General features: G+C 36.9%; 1 protein-coding gene across 1 annotated transcript in view; it reads left to right on the top strand.

Annotated features, from left to right (window-relative positions):
* The window catches only part of MGAT5 (alpha-1,6-mannosylglycoprotein 6-beta-N-acetylglucosaminyltransferase), a 121480-nt gene that overhangs the window by 70530 nt on the left and 32625 nt on the right, over window positions 1–18325 (top strand). The window contains exons 6-11 of the mRNA XM_027695918.1: window positions 3470–3541; window positions 4599–4760; window positions 5622–5791; window positions 6712–6846; window positions 12928–13061; window positions 16915–17048. Coding sequence (XP_027551719.1) covers window positions 3470–3541; window positions 4599–4760; window positions 5622–5791; window positions 6712–6846; window positions 12928–13061; window positions 16915–17048 — 807 coding nt within the window. The remainder of the gene's footprint in view (window positions 1–3469; window positions 3542–4598; window positions 4761–5621; window positions 5792–6711; window positions 6847–12927; window positions 13062–16914; window positions 17049–18325) is intronic.

The raw sequence follows: 18325 nt of genomic DNA, 5'->3' as shown, positions 1-18325 counted from the left end.
ACCATAGAGAAAGAACTGATGGTAACCCAGTAAGAGGAAGGTTGTCCTTGAAAGGTGGAAGAGGAGTCCTGGTTCCTTCTTTGGAGACAACTTGAGTGTTTGGTCTTAAATGATCAAACTAACAATTCGAAGAGCAGGATCCGAATGAACACCACTGCCCTCTTTCACCTTGCTCATATTTGTTGCATGAAGATATTCTGTACCTAAACAAATGCAAAGATGAAGTATTTCTATATTTGTGATGGAGTTTTCATCTAGACCCGCTTTAGTGATATCGTAATCCTTTCTGTCGTTATTGCCAATGACAGGGAAAAGGTGTGTATGAATGGAATGATACCAAATCTGTAACTGCATCCTGCAGCATTAATACATGCTACATCATCATCCTGTTTATAATCACGTCTCTACACACACTCACACACACTTTTTTCCTGCCACTGTACATGGTTTTTAATCATAGTTATTTCTGACCCAGGACAAGTCATACTTGAATGCTGTTGCATTTTCTGCAAAACTTTTGTTTTGAATTTCCAACCAAAGCCGGTGTTGTGAGTCCGTCCCCCTATCCCTGCCCTGTTCTATATTAAGAGCTTCCACAAGATGTGTTGCAAATCAAAGTCCCTAATTCTTCGTGTAATATTCTATACTCTTTCTCTCGTCCCTGGTAGTTTCAGTGAAAGCCAATAGACTTTCTTTAGGTAATTTGGAAGCAAGGGGAGAAAAGCAAGCTCCAAGCACCAGGTGTTTTCACAGAGCTTGCATCACTGCAGATGCCTATTTGTCACTTATCACTTCCAGTTGATTCTTTAATTATCTGCAAAATTAACTCTTGTTCTGAACAACAGGATTTGTATTAGCATTTTGGCTGGTTTTACTATCATATGGGTTTGCATCCTGATGTTTGCATCAAATGGGCACACAATCATAGAAAGTCTTGGGTTGGAAGTGACATTAAAGCTCATCTACTTCCAACTTCCCTTTCATGGCCAGGGATGTCACCCACTAGATCAGATTGCTCAGGGTCCTATCCAACCTGGTATTGAATATTTCCAGGGCTGAGGCATCCACAGCGTCTCTAGGATGTGTTTGGCCTTCTGGACTGCAAGCACACGCTCTTGGCTCATGTCCAGCTTTTCATCCACAGGAACCCCCAAGTCCTTCTCCACAGGGCTGCTCTCAATGACTTCATCTCCCAGGCTCAGCTCCTGGCTGGGATTGCCCTGACCTACTACAGAAGGCCACCAGATTGGTCAGGCATGATTTTCCTTTAGAGAAGCCATGCTGGCTGTCTTGGATCACCTCCGTTTCTGGCATGTGCCTTAACATTGCTTCCACAGGGGCATGTGTATCCCTCATCTCTTTTGACCAAGAATACCTGAAATTCACTGCTAAGGTAGTACTGGTTTGGCTGGTTTGTCAGTCAGTATTTTACCTCTCCATGTCCACTTTCCCTTGTGTCAGTACATTGAATTAATTAATAATGTTGTTTCTTCTTTTCATTTCTCATAGTATGTCAGACCAGTTTGTTTCATCTTTGCTTTCTTGGTACACTTGCGAATTATTATCCCCCATCCAACAGCTCTTTGTGAGCCACTGGCTCATGAAAATGAGCAGAATTTTCCTATTTCTATAAGAAGATGCCTATGCTGCTTCCCAGTGCGTTTATCAGTCTTGAAAATAACAAAACAACTGACATACTTTGAAGAGTTGGAAAAAATCTTCTGATAAGTTGGTCCTTCCAATGAGAGAGGAATTGACTGAATGTCAATAGGGAAAAATGAGAGGCAGACCAACTGCAGACACTGATAGTACTTTGAATCTACTCCTCAAGTGTTTATTTATGATGAGAATTACCGTAATGTAATTTAGACTAGAGGGACTTTTTCTAAAAGCACAAAAGGACTGTATTTGTTTTTTAGTCAGTGAGGCATGCAGCTAACTGTCCTTGGCAGCTCTGAAAAATCTGCAATTCCTTTAGGATGCCTGGTGGTGCAATGTGAAATACATGAAACCAGAAAAGGGGCACGTACGGTAGTCCTTGAAATGTCATATCTTAATTTAGATCAATGTTAACGCTAAGAATAAAGCAAAATTTGTAGTATTAAAACAAAAAAAGAGAGAGAGTTTGTGACTGTGCATGATTTGTGACATGGAGCTTGCAGCTCTTTTCTGCCAATGATTCTACAAGTTTATGGTTGTAAAAGTTAGGACTGATGATTGCTAGAATTTCTAGTATGGTTCCAGAGTTGGAGACCACTGAACAATCAGATGTTTTCAGAGGAGGTTGATAAGTCGCTACTTTCAAACGTTGTATTAAACGCACAGAGTAGATTAAATAAGAGCATTCAAATTTAGCTTTTCATAATTTCTTCGAGGAACCTACGTTTGATACATTTCTTCTTTTTAATGAGGTTACGATGGCTATTCATTTATTTTCATGTGATTGGTCTTCTAGGCAATCATATGGTATGATCTTAAGCCTTTAATCTGTAATGCTTCAGGCTTACTGCAGCATGATTAAGCTAAAATTGTGTTTTGACAGGTCTGCGTTTGGGAGAACCATAAGAGCAAGTCTGACTTCTAATTCTCTGGGAGCTGTGAACTTAATGAGTAGTGATGGTGTATCTTAGCTGGCCAATAGCTTTTTGCATTTCTCCCTTTTCACAGTACAGTCATGTTTCAGCTTTCATGGGTTTGCCTCCAGCCGTGAGATTCCTGCTTCCCAAAGCAAATGGTCTCATTTCCTAAGGCACATGAATAATAAGGATTCTACGGGACAAGCAAGATCCCTGACGAGAGCACAGGAGCTTTCAGTGACTTGCATCCATTTGCTGTTTCCTCCCTAACTCACTGTTGTACTTTTCTAGTGGCCAATAGTAGAAGTATTGCATTTGCATTGATCGTGTTTCTCTAAGCACTACAGCTGTTCATACTTGTGAATATTGTTACTTATGTTATAATTACATTGTTCATACCCCTCAAACGTGGGGGCTTTGATTCTATGATTCTTCTTTTTTTTTGTCTAGATTGTTACAAGGTAGAGCTTTGATCCCTGGGTTTATCAGTCTTTGTGGTTTTATAAAGATGGGAAATGTTCCAAAATACATATTGTTCTAAGGTCTAGGAGCGTCAAAAACTTCTTGAAAACATTTAAGAACTGCTCAGAGAAACTGTATTTTGAGCATTTAACAATTGACCTCTGTCTTGAAAGGATTTGATCTTCTGTTTTCATTATCATGAATGAATATTTAAATGCAACTTTTGGTTGCAAATCTGCAAGGTTAAAACAGTATTGAATTGCAAAAAGTCTTTTTCTTGCGAAAAGCCGTTCTACCTTGAAGTGGTTACTGTATTATCAGCTGATGCCCTATTTAAGCCATAGAAAGGTGTAACATAAAGACAGTGAGAGGCTTTGGTAGATCAGCTGAAAGTAGAATAGGATGATTTATTTTGTATGATTATTTTACAGGTTGAAAATTGGTGTCCTCGTTTACCTTGGAGAGCTAAAAATCCTAATGAAGAGACTGATCAAAAAACAGTGGTAAGAACAACCATGTTCTTAATAAGAACAAACACGAGAAATAGTTCAGTAATTGTGATTCATGCAAAATATCCTGGAATCCTGTGCCACATAAATGCTAATAAGACTAGAATTTATAATTTTTATTCCTCTTCGACTGTATATATGAAGCTCATGTATCTTCTCCTGTCATTGTATTGTGGTCTTAGTGGTAGATTTCCATTAAAAGCATCTTTGTGTTTAAATTTATGAAATAGTGTGCACAAATACTGAGAAAAATTACAAATCCATAGACTGCTCATCAGTATTAACTATATCTGAAAATGTCCATTTTTATTGTCCCATAAATCTGGGCCTTTTTAATAAAAGTGCCTTACTGGAAAAGGCTTATATCCATTTCAGATTTGTAGTAACATTTTGATTACTCCTAATTTTTTTCCCTTTAAAAACTCCACAGCACATAGAGTTGTTTCTAAATTGTTACAGCCTAATTATGTAGCACTTAGGTATTTTAAGATAATTTAAGATAATTGCTGGGCTGTGTATGAACGTTGCTTACATAACATAGATATAGGCTGTCTCATTTTGCAAAACCAATTGTTCTTAGATCAGCTTTAAAATGAGTATTTCCTTTAAAAATTATACCCTAGTAATGTTTCTTCCTTTATGGGATACTTGGAGACATCCTTGTATTTAGAAGATTCATGGTACACACGACTCTTCAGCATACTGTTCTGTATTGTGTTTTAGATGTACTTTAATCTCCTTTTGAAGCACATGAGCAAAAATAAAGAGAAATAAACACATTGTGAAACATTGTAAACATATTCTGAGCTGCCAAATGCCACTAATAAAAATAGCAGTAATTCATGTAGCTTAGGAATGTCTGTTTAAATATATCTTTAATATTTGGACTAAAATCTCAACTTGTGCTAGGAGTGCATCCTTTTTTTCTGTTTCTTTCTATAAAAGAGGAATACAAAGCACAAAGTTGACATCTGAGCATTTTTGCCACTTCTGGAAAGTACACTGAAGGATAACTAATGTTTGGGGTTTTTCATTAATGCTTTAATTGAAGGCTGAAATTCGCATCAACTTTGATAATCTCTACAAAATGATGTCAAGACATGAGGAGTTCAGGTGGATGATGTTGCGCATCAGACGAATGGCTGATACCTGGATTGAAGCAATCAAATCACTTGCAGAAAAACAGAATTTGGAGAAAAGAAAACGAAAAAAGGTAAATGAGGACATTTTTATTCCTGTCACTTGCAGTTATATAGGCTCTTTCAAGCTTCTTGTTTCAGAGTGGAAATACCAAACATGTCTTAAAGGCTCCTGTTTGTGCTTGTGCCTCTTTTCAAGAAATATTTTGCTGCTTGATATTGTGTTACAATGGGTGTTTGCTTTACAAAAGTTTTACGTGCTTTCCATAAGTCAATCTGGGAGTAAATTTTCTGACCTCTTTAGTTTTGGATAAAACAGAGACTATGTAGAAGTTTCTAAAGGGAGAAGCTGCAAATTTACTGCAAGCTGATGACGCTGGAGTTCTTACGTAGTCATAGGAGCTGTACATCTTTGTTGTCCAGAATTCAGACTTTAAATGGTGTACGTCAGGTTTGGGTTTGAGTAGACTGAAAGTGGTCCACAACTTTGGATTGGATCAGTTTAGACCTCCTGTAATGAGTTCCATTTTAAAACCATGAGATTCTTGAAAAACGTCTATTTCATTTGATTTAATTTTTTTTTTTTACTATCTTGACTAATTAAGATAAAGCCAAAAGTTGTAAACACAACAACAGGTTTTCCTTCCTGCCTTTTCTTACTGGAGCCAGTTCTGTATGGCAGCAGGCCAGGCACAGTAATGTTTCTACCCTCTCTTAAGCCTGGCTGGCTGCAGCTCAGCTCCTTGCTTGAGATTCTTAGTCTTTGCCTTCATTACAAAATTAAATTATTGGGGTGGAAGTATTGGGTCATTGTCGTTGATTTTTTGGGGTTTTTTTTGACTGTAGTTGGAATTTAATGGAAAGAAAAAATGCCCTAAGGTATAACAGTTGCTTGTTTAATGTCGATAACTCTAACATGTGACTTTCCTTTCCAGATCCTTGTTCATTTGGGGCTTTTGACAAAAGAATCTGGATTCAAGATTGCAGAAAATGCGTTTAGTGGTGGCCCACTTGGTGAATTAGTCCAGTGGAGTGATTTAATTACATCTCTCTACTTACTGGGCCATGACATCAGGATTTCAGCTTCACTGGCAGAGCTCAAGGAGTAAGGAGATTACTTTCACTTTTGAGACTGGCATTAAAAGAAAAGAATTGTAAACTCTTGAAGCTTCTATTAGCAGTATATAATTTCTTGAAGCGTAAAATGAAAGTGATAATTCACTAAACAGACGATAAGATTATTTTCATGAGCTAAGTATATGTGCCATGGAAAGGATAATGTGTTTTCATTGTAGCTCCAGGCTCCTGGGACTTCATAAATGAATGTTGTAAAATTTAAACTAAGCAGCTTAGACTTTAACATTCCAGGTGCTTTAACCAGCTGCACTAGGAAATGTTACAGACTAGCCTAATTCTGTGTCCTCTTCTTCAGTTTCTGCTATTCTTCACTCAGTATCTCATTTTAAAATAAAGGTTTAAATCCTTTAAACACATTACTTTTGATGTAGTTAATTGCTTATGTCAGGTCAAATTGCTACCTCACTCTTGGTTGTCCTGCTTTTCCTAGTAGTTCAGCATAAGACATAAAACATCTGTTTTAAGCATGAGCAGATACACTTTTTCTGTAGCTTTCATTTTTTATTAACAAACATGACAGCATAGAGAACTCTTGTACTGAAAAGCTGTCAATGGAAGTCAGAAATCGTTTTAAATAATTTTTATAATTTAAATATAACCTCAGTAATTTAAAGCACACTGTTTTTTAACATTCCAACCATATTACTCTCTTGTTTAAACTAGGTGAGGTTTTTCGTAAAAATTATCACTTTAGTGAGATATAAACGTTCTTTAATAAGTTCTGAGCATCTCTTGAATTTGAGTGTTCTTATATGGTTTGAGATTTGGAAACAGTAAAAGAGTAACACTTTTTTGGAAACTGGAATGATTGGAATAAGTAGTATTACAGCATCAACTCAAGGTATTTGGAAAGTAATGTTTTTCCATATTCCTTCTTTTTTTGTTTAGGATTATGAAGAAGGTTGTAGGTAACAGATCTGGCTGCCCTACCCAGGGAGATAAAATTGTAGAACTCATTTACATTGATATCGTGGGACTCACTCAGTTTAAGAAAACCCTTGGTCCATCATGGGTTCATTACCAGTAAGTATAACACTTATTTGACCTCTAAACTGCTTTTTTAAAGAGCTTTTGTTGAATAACACATGTAGAAATACTGAGGTGAGTCCACTCATCTGAACTTGAATTTATTTAAAAGTGAAAATGTGGTTCTCTGTTGTCTTTAGCTCTGAGGAATAAAGGAGCTATTTATTACCTGTTTCTTGCATGCCATCATTATCCCCTCCAGCAAGCTTGAGATTCTTGGATTCAAGCATTTTTCATCTTAATGAATTATATTATCTTCTTCAGCCATCATCTTTGCCCCTCTTTCCCTGCCTTCTTTACCCACCCCCCACCACTGCTATGTTCTGTAAATTAGTAGATGAGCTGAGAGATTATTGGATTTTGTTGTTTAATTGGAATACCAAAGGTATGTTTTCCTTGTTGATGTTTGTAACCATACTGGGTCGATGATCCTGGAGATTTATCTATTCTGATTGTATTGGCCATTGCAATTTTCTCTGTTCCGTTCCTTAAGATACTGAGAGTTGTCTTTAGGGGCAGGCCCGAAGAATAAACAGCAGTTATTGTTGCTTCTTTAGTCTATAAACATCCTTCCATTAAAAACGGAAGATGAGGGTCACAAGAAATTACTTTGTACAGTCTTCTTGGTGTCTGCAGTTTTAGAACCTCTTTTTTTTTTTGTCAATAACTTTAGATCAGCAAGCCTCCCGTGTGTTGTACAAATACCTATCAGCACAAAAGAAAACCAAATCTAAATTACTGACTTTGATTCTTCTATGCCTAGTCGAATTAGCTGTGTTTCATGATCCATAAATCCAGTAAATCCTACTTGAAGGAAGATATTGAAAGGTGTTCACTGCAGGCAGAAAAAGTGTGTTCTTACAACCCTAGGATTTTCTAGAGCATTGGGTCTTTCCAGTGTGATTTTAAGTGGGAGTACTGTGATCAACATTGCAGATTAGATTACTCTTAATCTCTTTTTTGAAGCAGGGGAGTAAACGGATATTCTAGTTTTTAGCAGCCTGCTAATAAAGATAATCCCATTTTCCACTGAGCTACAGTTGGTTGTCTGTCTGCCAGAGGTAATTGTCACTAGGCAATCACATCCAGTACTGCAGTCAGCATATGAAACTTTCTCATAAATTTTAAATGTTTCTTCCTGTTTGCTTTCAATTTCCTACTTGGTATATTCTATAACAAAGATAAGGAAATACACCACGATACTGAGATTATTAGATTAGCTGTTCAATTTTTCTTTTCTGTTTCATAGAATCATTAAATCTTGAATTATCAATCCACTTTTCATTGATTCCTATTTTGTGGTAACGGCTGATGTTTTCTGGATTAGGAGAGCAGAACTGGATTTAATTCTAAATACCTTAGGTAGAGTAGTAGTTTTTGTCAGGCTTTCGAATTAAGAATATCTTATTGTATTTCTTCCACAATACTGGATTTGATGGAAAATGGAAAGGAGCCTCATCTAGTCCATGGCCTTGCTGAAAAATATATAGGGTGCATTTGTCCTTCATGAGAGACTTTTGCCCAATCTTTTACTGAAGACTGCAAAAGATGCCCCAGCATATTGTTTTATGTAGCTAAGATTTTCTTTAAAGTGTTTTTCTTGGCCTAGTTTCTTGCTAAGTGCCCATTATTGGTTATTCTAATATGGTTCTGGGGAACAAATTACTTTCTTCTCCTCTCTGCCAGACTCTAGGATGTCTTATATACTGCTTTTACTTCAATTTGTTTTTTAAAAAATAAATTTAGGAGTTTGAATCATTACATACAAAATTCAGGTTTTGTACACCTTTCATCAAACTTGTTGCATTTGCTGTGAATCTCTCTAATTACTTGATCCTTTGTCTAAAGTTCAGTGTCCAAAACAGGGTCCAGAGTCTAGCAGAGACTGCAGAATTGATTGAAGCAGGAGAATTAATTCATAGCTTCATACATGCTGTCTCCTATTTCAGGATCCTCTTGCAATCATTTTTTTTTCTCTCAGCATCCTGAGTTACCTCATAAATTTTGTCATCAAAATATTTTTAACTTGAAAACACTAAGTGTAGTATAACAGTATAGTTGTGTGTTTCTGTTTAATTAATTCCAGTAAAATAAACATTATCAAAAATAAAGCTGCTGTATAGCTGTTGTTCTTTACAAACTTTGCTTTCTCTCTCAGTTGTATTTAATGTCAGTAGAAATATTTGTTTGTCTTTAAAGAAGTGTTTCTCATTAGACATGTGCAGGTCAGCTCAGTCTGGTTTATGCAGACCAAACTCAAATACAAATGAATTAAAACATTTTTATTCGCTTCAGTTTGGAATAGAGTAGTGGAATAACCCTCTGCCTTCAGAGCAGTCTCTTGGTAAGAGTGCTTTATATAATCTTTCTGGGTGAACTTGAACCCTGAGGTAATTTTTGGTAATTGCAAATCAGGTTTCTAGAACTGTTATCTCGAAAGGATGACTCTGCTGCTTTGGGGAGGGAGTATTTCTGAAATACTGCTTTGTGCAGCTGAGCTCTGTAGCACCAGTGACTTTTGGTAGTACTTGCTTTATCTGTGGTATAATTGGTGCTGTAAATAGCATGAATATAGCAAAACAGATCTCATTTTCGAGTGCACCTTATTTTCAAGCAGAAGAATGCCTGGACATGCTGGGTTTTTCAGCTCTGAAGTTGGGATATTTTAATGCAGTTTATGTGCAATAAAACAACATAAAAATTAGTAGCTTAATATAGTTAGAGAAGTGCAGCCCATTGCCTTTCTTAGCACCCACATCCTCCATACAGCATATAAGAATCTGGTATTTTTTCATTTTTCTACAGTCTCTCTAGCAATGACTCATTCCCATATGCCAAAAATCCAACTGGCGTTTTTCTTGAAATAAATTAACATGACAGCTATCCTGAAAAATGAGCAACGTTCCTGCTTCATGTATGTTCTCTAGAATACATCTGTTTTAGGAGGGTTATTTTCTAACTTAAGTTTTTGCTTTAAATGTGTGGCCTGAAAGTTAATGTGTGTCTGTCTGTGAGGATTTCCACGGGCAGATAGGAGCTGCTCTTGGTCTGAGCTGGCTGGACATAAGTCAGGACAGACTGGAGTCCGTGTGTCTGTGCTGGCACATTGCTGTGCCAGAGCTCAGGGCACCTGCAGAGCTTCCAAAGCAGAACTAGTTGGATTTCAACCACCCTGCTCCCAGGGTCTGCAGCCACTGCTTTTATGTACTCTTTATTTAACAGTTTATGCTGCACCGGGTTGCTTGTTTAAACAGAGATGAAGTAGATGGAACTAGAGAAAAATTATAACATCAGATGGGAGAAGTGTATGAATAAATGTGTATAAATACTTCCACTAGGACACCCCAGTTAAGATTGTGCTGCTGCCCAATATTTATGGAAAAAAGCTCCCTTTAAATAATCGTGGGTTACTTTTGTCTGATTTTTTTTTGTAAGCGCCAAAATGGTAACTTCTAATGTGTTACACAAAAAAGAGAGTTTAATATGGATGTTTCTAAAGCAGTTTGCTACCCACCAGTCATCTTTTTAATTAGGCAGAGAATACACTTATCAGTCTGACACCAATTTCAGGGCATGCTGTAATTCTCTGCAGCTTCACTGCTAAAACTAGGTGACATTTTAGGAAGGAAGGGGGTAACAGAGTGAAAAACTGAATTTAAATGTACACCAAATTAAGATTTTTATTTAAAATATATCCCTGATTTAATAAAAAAACCCAAGTTTTGTCATTTTCAAAAATAATTATTTCACTTTAGAAATGCTAAGGCATTGTATGCGAAAATAAATAAAAAAATATTGAAAGACATTTAAACCATGAAGTGAAACAAATGGAGAATATGGTACTAGGGTAACCAGTTGAGGTATTCCTACATATATTAAAATGTCAGTTCAGCATAACTGCTATTAATTACATTCATTTCTAGGTTTTAAATCTTTAGCAATTCTTTTCTGCTGCATTTCAGGGATTGGTTTCACCACTTGAAGCTTTGATCTCTCATACCATTTCTGCACACACTTGCACTTTTTGCTACGATCGTTTTTCTGGCTTATTTTATTCCTGAATCACATAAATATTTTTTGTTTTCCCTGCTTTCTGGTTTAGCTTTCTGATGCATGACATTTCCTGCCCTGATTGAGACCCTGTGTGTACTGGACATAGTTTCATGTATCCCTGTGAACCGTTAGTGCTACATATCTTAAATCTGGACACAGGAAAAAGAGGAAACAAAGCACTTTGAGCAACGTAGTGCTCTTTACTTATATGATTTGACAAACTCCAGTAATGTTGAAGTTTTTCAGTAGCTTTATCCCATTTTTCATTCCCCTGTACTCAAGTACCTGGCCAAAAGCTGTATATTTGAAAGGAATTTTGTTTTAAGGCCTGCCAAGAAATAAGAGGGTTTTTATTACTGAATGATTCATCAGTGCAGAAGTTGTTTTGGTCCTGCTGGAGTATTTTATATGATGCAGAGATAATTGCCACTGTTGTAAAATATTTTCATTGAGAACAGTTGACATAAAACATTGCACAGAAACTGATCTGTCAGCTTTGTTGTTTGGTGAATCATAATGTGTTGTATATTTTGACTTTCTTTTTGCTTGAAAGATCTCTGTGAAGGTTTAAAAAAATATAATTTTGATCAATTTGTACTTTGAAATACAAAGGTAGCATTTCATATGAGAGTTTAAATGTTGCTGGGTCTTTTTTCTAGTTCCCAAATCAATGAATACTTCAGAGAAACGAACAATATATAAGAAATATGTAAATGTATTTTGGGGACTAAATTCTTTCATCTTTTAAAGCCAAAAATGGTTGGAGCTAAGTTCTTTAGCCTTTTGAGGGCTAAATTCTTTCACGTGGGAAATGTTTAAAACTGGGGAAAATAAAGCCATCATTAACATTAACTTTTGCAGCCAACTCCCTTCTCTGCCACCCATGAGGTTGTGTTTTTTTCTCAGCATGTACAAGCCTGGTGATACAATATGCAGTGATAAGAGTTCGTGTGTTTATAACACAATTGCGCATGGTGTGGAAGCACATCCTGTATAAATCTTTTCTGAAATGTTTCTGGGGGGTTGAAGAATGGCAGGGTCAGCAGCTTTGGAGCTGTATAATCCAGTTCATTTGCAGTGGAGCCAGTGGCCACTGTGATGGCCATAAAGTTCCTGCCCAGGCCATGTCAAAGGTCTGGCAGGCTGCATTTTGGAAACATAACTTCTAGAATGTACATGCTATAACATGCTGTCTTCTTCACACTGAGACTTTTTCTGCCTGTTCTGTACTATGGGCCTTTTTTTTGAAAGGAGACGCTTGTAAATGAAGTGATTTGTTTTTCAAGTCATTAATAGGAGTTTAAATAAAGAGTGGGTGTGATTGTCTCATCCCAGGCCCTTTGTGATCCAGTGCCAGAGTTTCTCTCTCTCGTATGCTGGTTTTTGCAGGCATTTGACTTCGATATTGTTTCTTCAAAAGTCTGTGATAAAATGTTTCATAAACAAATAAATGGTCTGTCTGACTGGAAGAGCTCAGCAAATTAAGCTGTCTTCAATGCTTCTTCAGTAGGTCTAAGAGTCAGAACTTGGAGCCTAAATACAATTGTCCAAAGTAGTGTTCTGCTCTGATCTTCTTGGCATGTGGCCCTCAGCTGCTGCACTTGATTTTGTGGTAATGGTTGAGAACTTCAGAAAATAGATGAAGAATCCTCTCTTCTTCTGCCTAAATTCTACTTCAGAGCCTTAGGAAATGCAGGTGACCACTGTAGCATTCCAATAAGCTCTACTTGGATGCTAAAGCATAACTTCATTCTGTAAGAACAAAGAAACCCAAAATAAGCTCCAGGGTTGTTATTTGAATGTCTGATATATCCTTGAATTTTCTGTTCATGATGTCTTTGTGAATGTAATATGAACAGAAACGTTTGAAATTAAAATGTACCTTCAGTTTTTACACCATCCGCAGTTGCAAAGACAAAAAACATGTTAATTATCATAGATATATATATATATAGAGAGAGAGATATATATTCTTAAATATACATATGTATGTGTACCTACAGTAAATTTGTTTTTCTCTTTTAGGTGTATGCTAAGAGTTCTGGATTCCTTTGGAACTGAACCAGAGTTTAACCATGCCCACTATGCCCAGTCTAAAGGCCACAAGACACCATGGGGAAAGTGGAACCTTAATCCACAGCAGTTTTATACAATGTTCCGTAAGTACCCCTCTGTTAATAAGTAATTTAGAACTTTAAAAAAAGGAGTGCTGTCATTAAGAAGAATCTTTTTATCGTGAAAGACAAATTCATGGTTTAATAAAATGCAGCTGCTAAATGGGCAGAATCATGTAGGTAAGTGTCTGTAGTCTGTGCAAAAGCTCTGTCATGCCTTTATCCAGCAATCAGAAAATAAGAATATCAACCTAATACAAAGAGTGGTAGGGAACTTTATTCTCTGGATGCCTGTGGAAAGTGGTGCTTGGCTTTTCCCTCAAGTGTCAGTGAGCTTTTGTTAGTTTTGACTTCTGTAATCTCACAACGGAGCAATAGATTTTTGACAGACTTGCTCGATCACATTTTTATAAACTGCACTCCTGCATTTCATCATGTTGAACTGAAGTTTGTAACTATGTTAGCTATAGTGTTCTATTTCTGCTTTTGTCCCTCAGCAAGTGAGAAGCACCATTCTTTTGCAATTTCTTTGCATTCAGGGTTGATAAACGCTCAGCAAAAAAAAATTTTTGCCTCTACTTTTTTGTGGCTTTCTCAAAATTTTCACCTAATGGGTTTTCATGTTGTGAGTGTTTATTCTGATGGGAACTGATTAACATTTAGTTGCCAGCAATGTACAAAGCTATTGAAAAATAAGCAGTAGATTTCAGCATTGCTGTAGATCTTCCAAGCATCAATAATTATGTTCCAAAAAATCCCCCAACCAAACCTAAAAAAGAAACAAAACAAACAAAAAATAATATAAATTCTCTGTAAATTGGGTCAGATTAAATGATTACTGTCACCTGCTCTAGACCTAGTCTTTGACTTTATGGCACTAGATTCTAAAATCAAAGGGTCATTCTCTTGCACATGGTAGTAGTAGTTTAAGTGTGTTATCTCTGAAAGGTGCAGAAAGTCACTACTGCCAGCTGGCTGGAGGGTAAGCAAGGCTTAGGGCAGTGTATGTTGTGTGCAGCAGCTGCTCAGCCCAAATCTGTAAGGAAACACTTGGTAATGACCAGCCAGCCTCCACAGTTTGGTGCTGGTCCTCGTCTGAGACTCAGGCCAGGGCACGCACTGTTCCCTCTCATCAGACTTCATAGTCAAGTCTTTCAAACTTTTCTGCTTTTCACAGCAGAATTATACGTGCTGCTGTCTGCTTGACATGCTTTTGATTTCAGTTGCCCTGTAAAATTCTTGAGAGAGGCATATTTTGTCTGTCAACATTTGCTCTGCAAGTTTTTCAGGAGAAATATAAGTGAAGGTTGTTCGAAAGATAAAAGACTGCATTCACAGTTGTTTGGAAGCAAGTAACAAAACATGTGGTGGTGAAATGTGACTTGGAAGTGGTTGCAGAGTTTGTCTCTGGACATTAGTAAGCAGAGCTTGTTCTGTATCCACATTTGCTAATATTTATTGGTACATGTCCTAAACAGAAAAGGAGCTCAATCTTGCTTTATTTAAGTAGTCCAGCTGTTGGGAAATTTGTATGTGAGGTCCTGTTCAAGGTAACACCAAGGGTGGTGATGCACTTGAGGAAAATAGTTGGATGAATACTTGTGGTACAGCTGTGTGCGTGCACCACTCAGTCCCACTCCATGAAATGCAGAAGAAAGTAAATCTCTCTAGAGATCTCTTTTGTGGCAGTACAGACTGCTGTTACAGCCTCTCGTTCAGAGAAAATCACTTCATAATGAATTTTCCAAAGCATATGACTATATTGGAATCTTAATAAGTAACCATTTCCAATTTTTGCTACTGGAAATGACTGTGGGTTTTCCTTTGCAGGAAAAGTGGTAAATAGATTGCAGGCAAACTCATTCTGAAACCTGAGTGGTTCCAGTGCTGTAGATTGTTCAAGGATCTTACTTTTTTTTTTACTAGGTGCAGATGAGTTGGCATGTTTTTTGATATTTAAAGTTTATATTTGTTGTTTGTTCTCTGCTGCAGAGATAACACCGTCTTTATGAGGTTGTGATTAAAAGTGCATATTATGCATCACTGAAGATTTTATGGCAGATTGGAACCCTGGACAGCTTCCCAAGAACCCCAGACTCTATTATGTTTTGAGAACTTTGATTATAAGGGCAGAAAATTATTACTGAGCAACAAGCATGTCATATTCAAACCTGTGGCATATTACCAAGTGCTTGACTGTTCTCTGAGTTTTCCAGAAGCATGAGAGGTTTTTCCCCTTTTTATGTTTTTGGTTTCTTTTATTTTTTTAGTTCAAATACTTTTATGCAAAATACTGGCACTGGTACTTTTAAAACTGCATGACCTTGCTTAAAAATCCATCTGAGTGCTTCCTGTCAGTGATGTTTGAGGCACTGAATTCCACCAGTTCTAAATCCAACTTTAACAAAGGTTTATTTTTCTTTTGAGAGTGTACTGCCTTGCCTCTCCATTGAATGCAGTCTCTCATCCAAAAATATGAAAGGATGGAAAAATGCCCCTTTTCAGGCATATTTGCTATGTGCCATTTCCTATGCAAAATTCTAAAAAGTCCTTGGGTCTAACTGAGTGCAGAACAGTTGCTGAGGCATTTTTTGTGAAAAACAGTGTCATTTGAAAGACTAAATGTAATGCAGAGGGATGTGTACACAGTGTATGGTTTCTGCCTTCTACTGCATTATCCAGTTGGCTGATTTTCAGGAATCAAAAAGCAAAACCTCATAATTGCAATAAAATTGTTTTTTTTAATAACTCTGACTATAAATTTAACATTGCATGTAACATGAGTGCCTGGGGTGTTGTCTTTAGGGTTGTTTGTTTGTTTGTTTCTTTTTGGTTTGGATTCTTTAACTTTGCAAAATGTGCTTAATAATTGTCAGCTTGTGTGCCAGAATTACAAGGGAGAGACTTATAGTGGAGATCCTGTGTTTATTGCAGCCTTTTTGTGTGAGGTTATGATACTTTTCAGAGAGGCCAAAAAACCCCACATGTTGGAGTAACTTTTATGTAGTAGGCATGGATGTTTGCCTGAAGCCTTGAATGTTGGAGTCCATCCCTGGAATTAAACACCCTGTCCACAAAAAAACCCCAAAACAAAACAACAGTTTTAATGAACCTAAATGTCCGTGCCTTTATAGGAGGAGAACAGTGGCCAGTGTTGCTGGAAGTCACTGCTGGAAAAAGACCAACAGAGGCTAAAAATAATATAGAAAAAACTATGAGTAAATTACTTATCCTTTGTGTGCACTTTTGTTGTCCGGGCATTGGATTAAGAACAGTTTTGCCAACCTCACTTGCTACCTTTCAATATTTTATGATTGCTATATCTGGGTGAATTAGGCAATGACATTCATATTCTGATTTACATAGTGTGACTTTGTCGGCCAGTAATTAGCATGGATACATAATACACAATGAGTTGGATGGTTGGTGTTAGCAATTCTGGTGTAAGAGGTGAACCCAAGAAATTCAGTAAAATTTATTTATGCCATTGAGCAACAAACAGCTTTGATAACAAGCATAAATCCAGGGGGTTTTCAAATTGTTGGTATTGCATCTCTGAGATTGTCAGGCTAGATTTCTTCTGTTTCTTTTATCTCTAATAATAAAATAAAGCTTAGCACACACGGAAAAAATCATTATCATTGGAATCGGTCCAGCTGCAGAATTTTTATTATCAGAAACAAGGCAGAAAATAGCTGCTTACTTCAGTAGGCACATGGGCAGAAATATAAGAATTGTTTTTGATAATAAAGCAAGCAAATTTATCTTTCAGTATTAATATGAAGGAGATGATCTGTTGAATAATATGTTCCTTATAACTTCCTTTCTGACAACGTTCACTCTATTGTAACATTAGCTGGTACTTTCAAAGGTGTTGAATATTCTCTGTTTCTTACAGCTCACACTCCAGATAACAGTTTCCTTGGATTTGTGGTAGAGCAGCACCTGAATTCCAGTGACATTAAGCATATTAATGACATCAAAAGGCAGAATCAATCTCTCGTCTATGGCAAAGTAGATAATTTCTGGAAGGTGAGTTTTCTATACTCATATGCCCGAGCAAATTTATTTCGATCAGTAGAATAAAGCATAATGTTGAATTTAAAAGTATCCCTTCTGTCTAAACCCATTTTTCTGAAAAGAAATATGTTTAAATAATTCAGTTGAACATTTTGAAGTCTTTTTGATAGGAAACTTCTGACTAGAATGACGTGGATCCTTTGCTATTTACGTACACCTTCCTGATAGAATGAAAAATATAGTCTTGATATGACAATAATTTTGGAAAATGCAGAAGCTGGTAAACATAATGGGAAACTGAAGGTGTTGGAGTCCTTGTGACCTTTAATCAGTCATAAGCAAATGTGTATTTCAATTATTTCTTTTCTTATATCTGCAACCAAAAACATGCTGCATTTTGGAAATTACATTTCACTAAAAGCCTTAGAACTGAGCAATCTCATTTTCTCTCCTGTAATAATACCAGAGTTTTGTTTCTTTAATATTGCAATTACTGTATTGTCTCCCATCTGCAGACCAGAGCAGCAGAAAAACAGCACTGAGATTGGGTCATATTTTCACCAAGTTAAAGTATATTGTGTTGTTAAGTCAGAGCGGTTCTTTTCTTTTGTCCACAGTGCTTTTCTGTAGCTCCTTCTTCCAGGCTGACACCCCTAGGAGTGTCTCTCTCATGCAGTTTCCAAAGAGATTGCTTACTAATAACTGGATTTCTTCCAATTTGCCTCTATCTCTGTGTACCCACATGCTCTGCATGCCCACATCCTCTGTGTGCCTTCCCACTTGCCTAAAAAGACCTTATTTTAAGCCTCTTGTCAACTGAAAAAGGAACTGATCAGGACATGTGCCATACATAAGACCAAACAATATGAGAGTGTGAGAGCACCCATGTCTTATATTTTCTTTCCTTTTCTCTTCCTTGGCATGAGAATATTGGTCTTGCCCGGTTTTCTGAACCACATCTAGTCTGACTGAGATTATACAGAATAAATTCTTGAAAAATGATACCTACAAGTAAATGATCAATCTGTGAGGTAAAACAAACCTAAAATTGAAGACAAATGGTAAAATGTTGCCAGTGGTAGCAGAAAAGGTAGAGCTGAATGCTTGGCTTCTGTGCTGAGAAAAATATGTAGTTAATACTGTGACGGTTATTCTATTTGGCTCGTGGTATAGAACAAGTTATAATGCCCCTGTCTGCAGTCTCTTCTGTCTGCAGAGTGCTGGAGCAGAGCTGGGATCCTCTTTTCGAGTCTTTTTCTAGCTTAGACTCTTGTACTTTTAGTTCCTGA

This window comes from Neopelma chrysocephalum, unplaced genomic scaffold (genome assembly GCF_003984885.1).
Source record: "Neopelma chrysocephalum unplaced genomic scaffold, ASM398488v2 Primary Assembly neopelma1_103b, whole genome shotgun sequence".
Taxonomy (NCBI): domain Eukaryota; kingdom Metazoa; phylum Chordata; class Aves; order Passeriformes; family Pipridae; genus Neopelma; species Neopelma chrysocephalum.
Note: the sequence above shows the minus strand (reverse complement) of the source record. Positions and strands in the feature narration are given on the sequence as shown.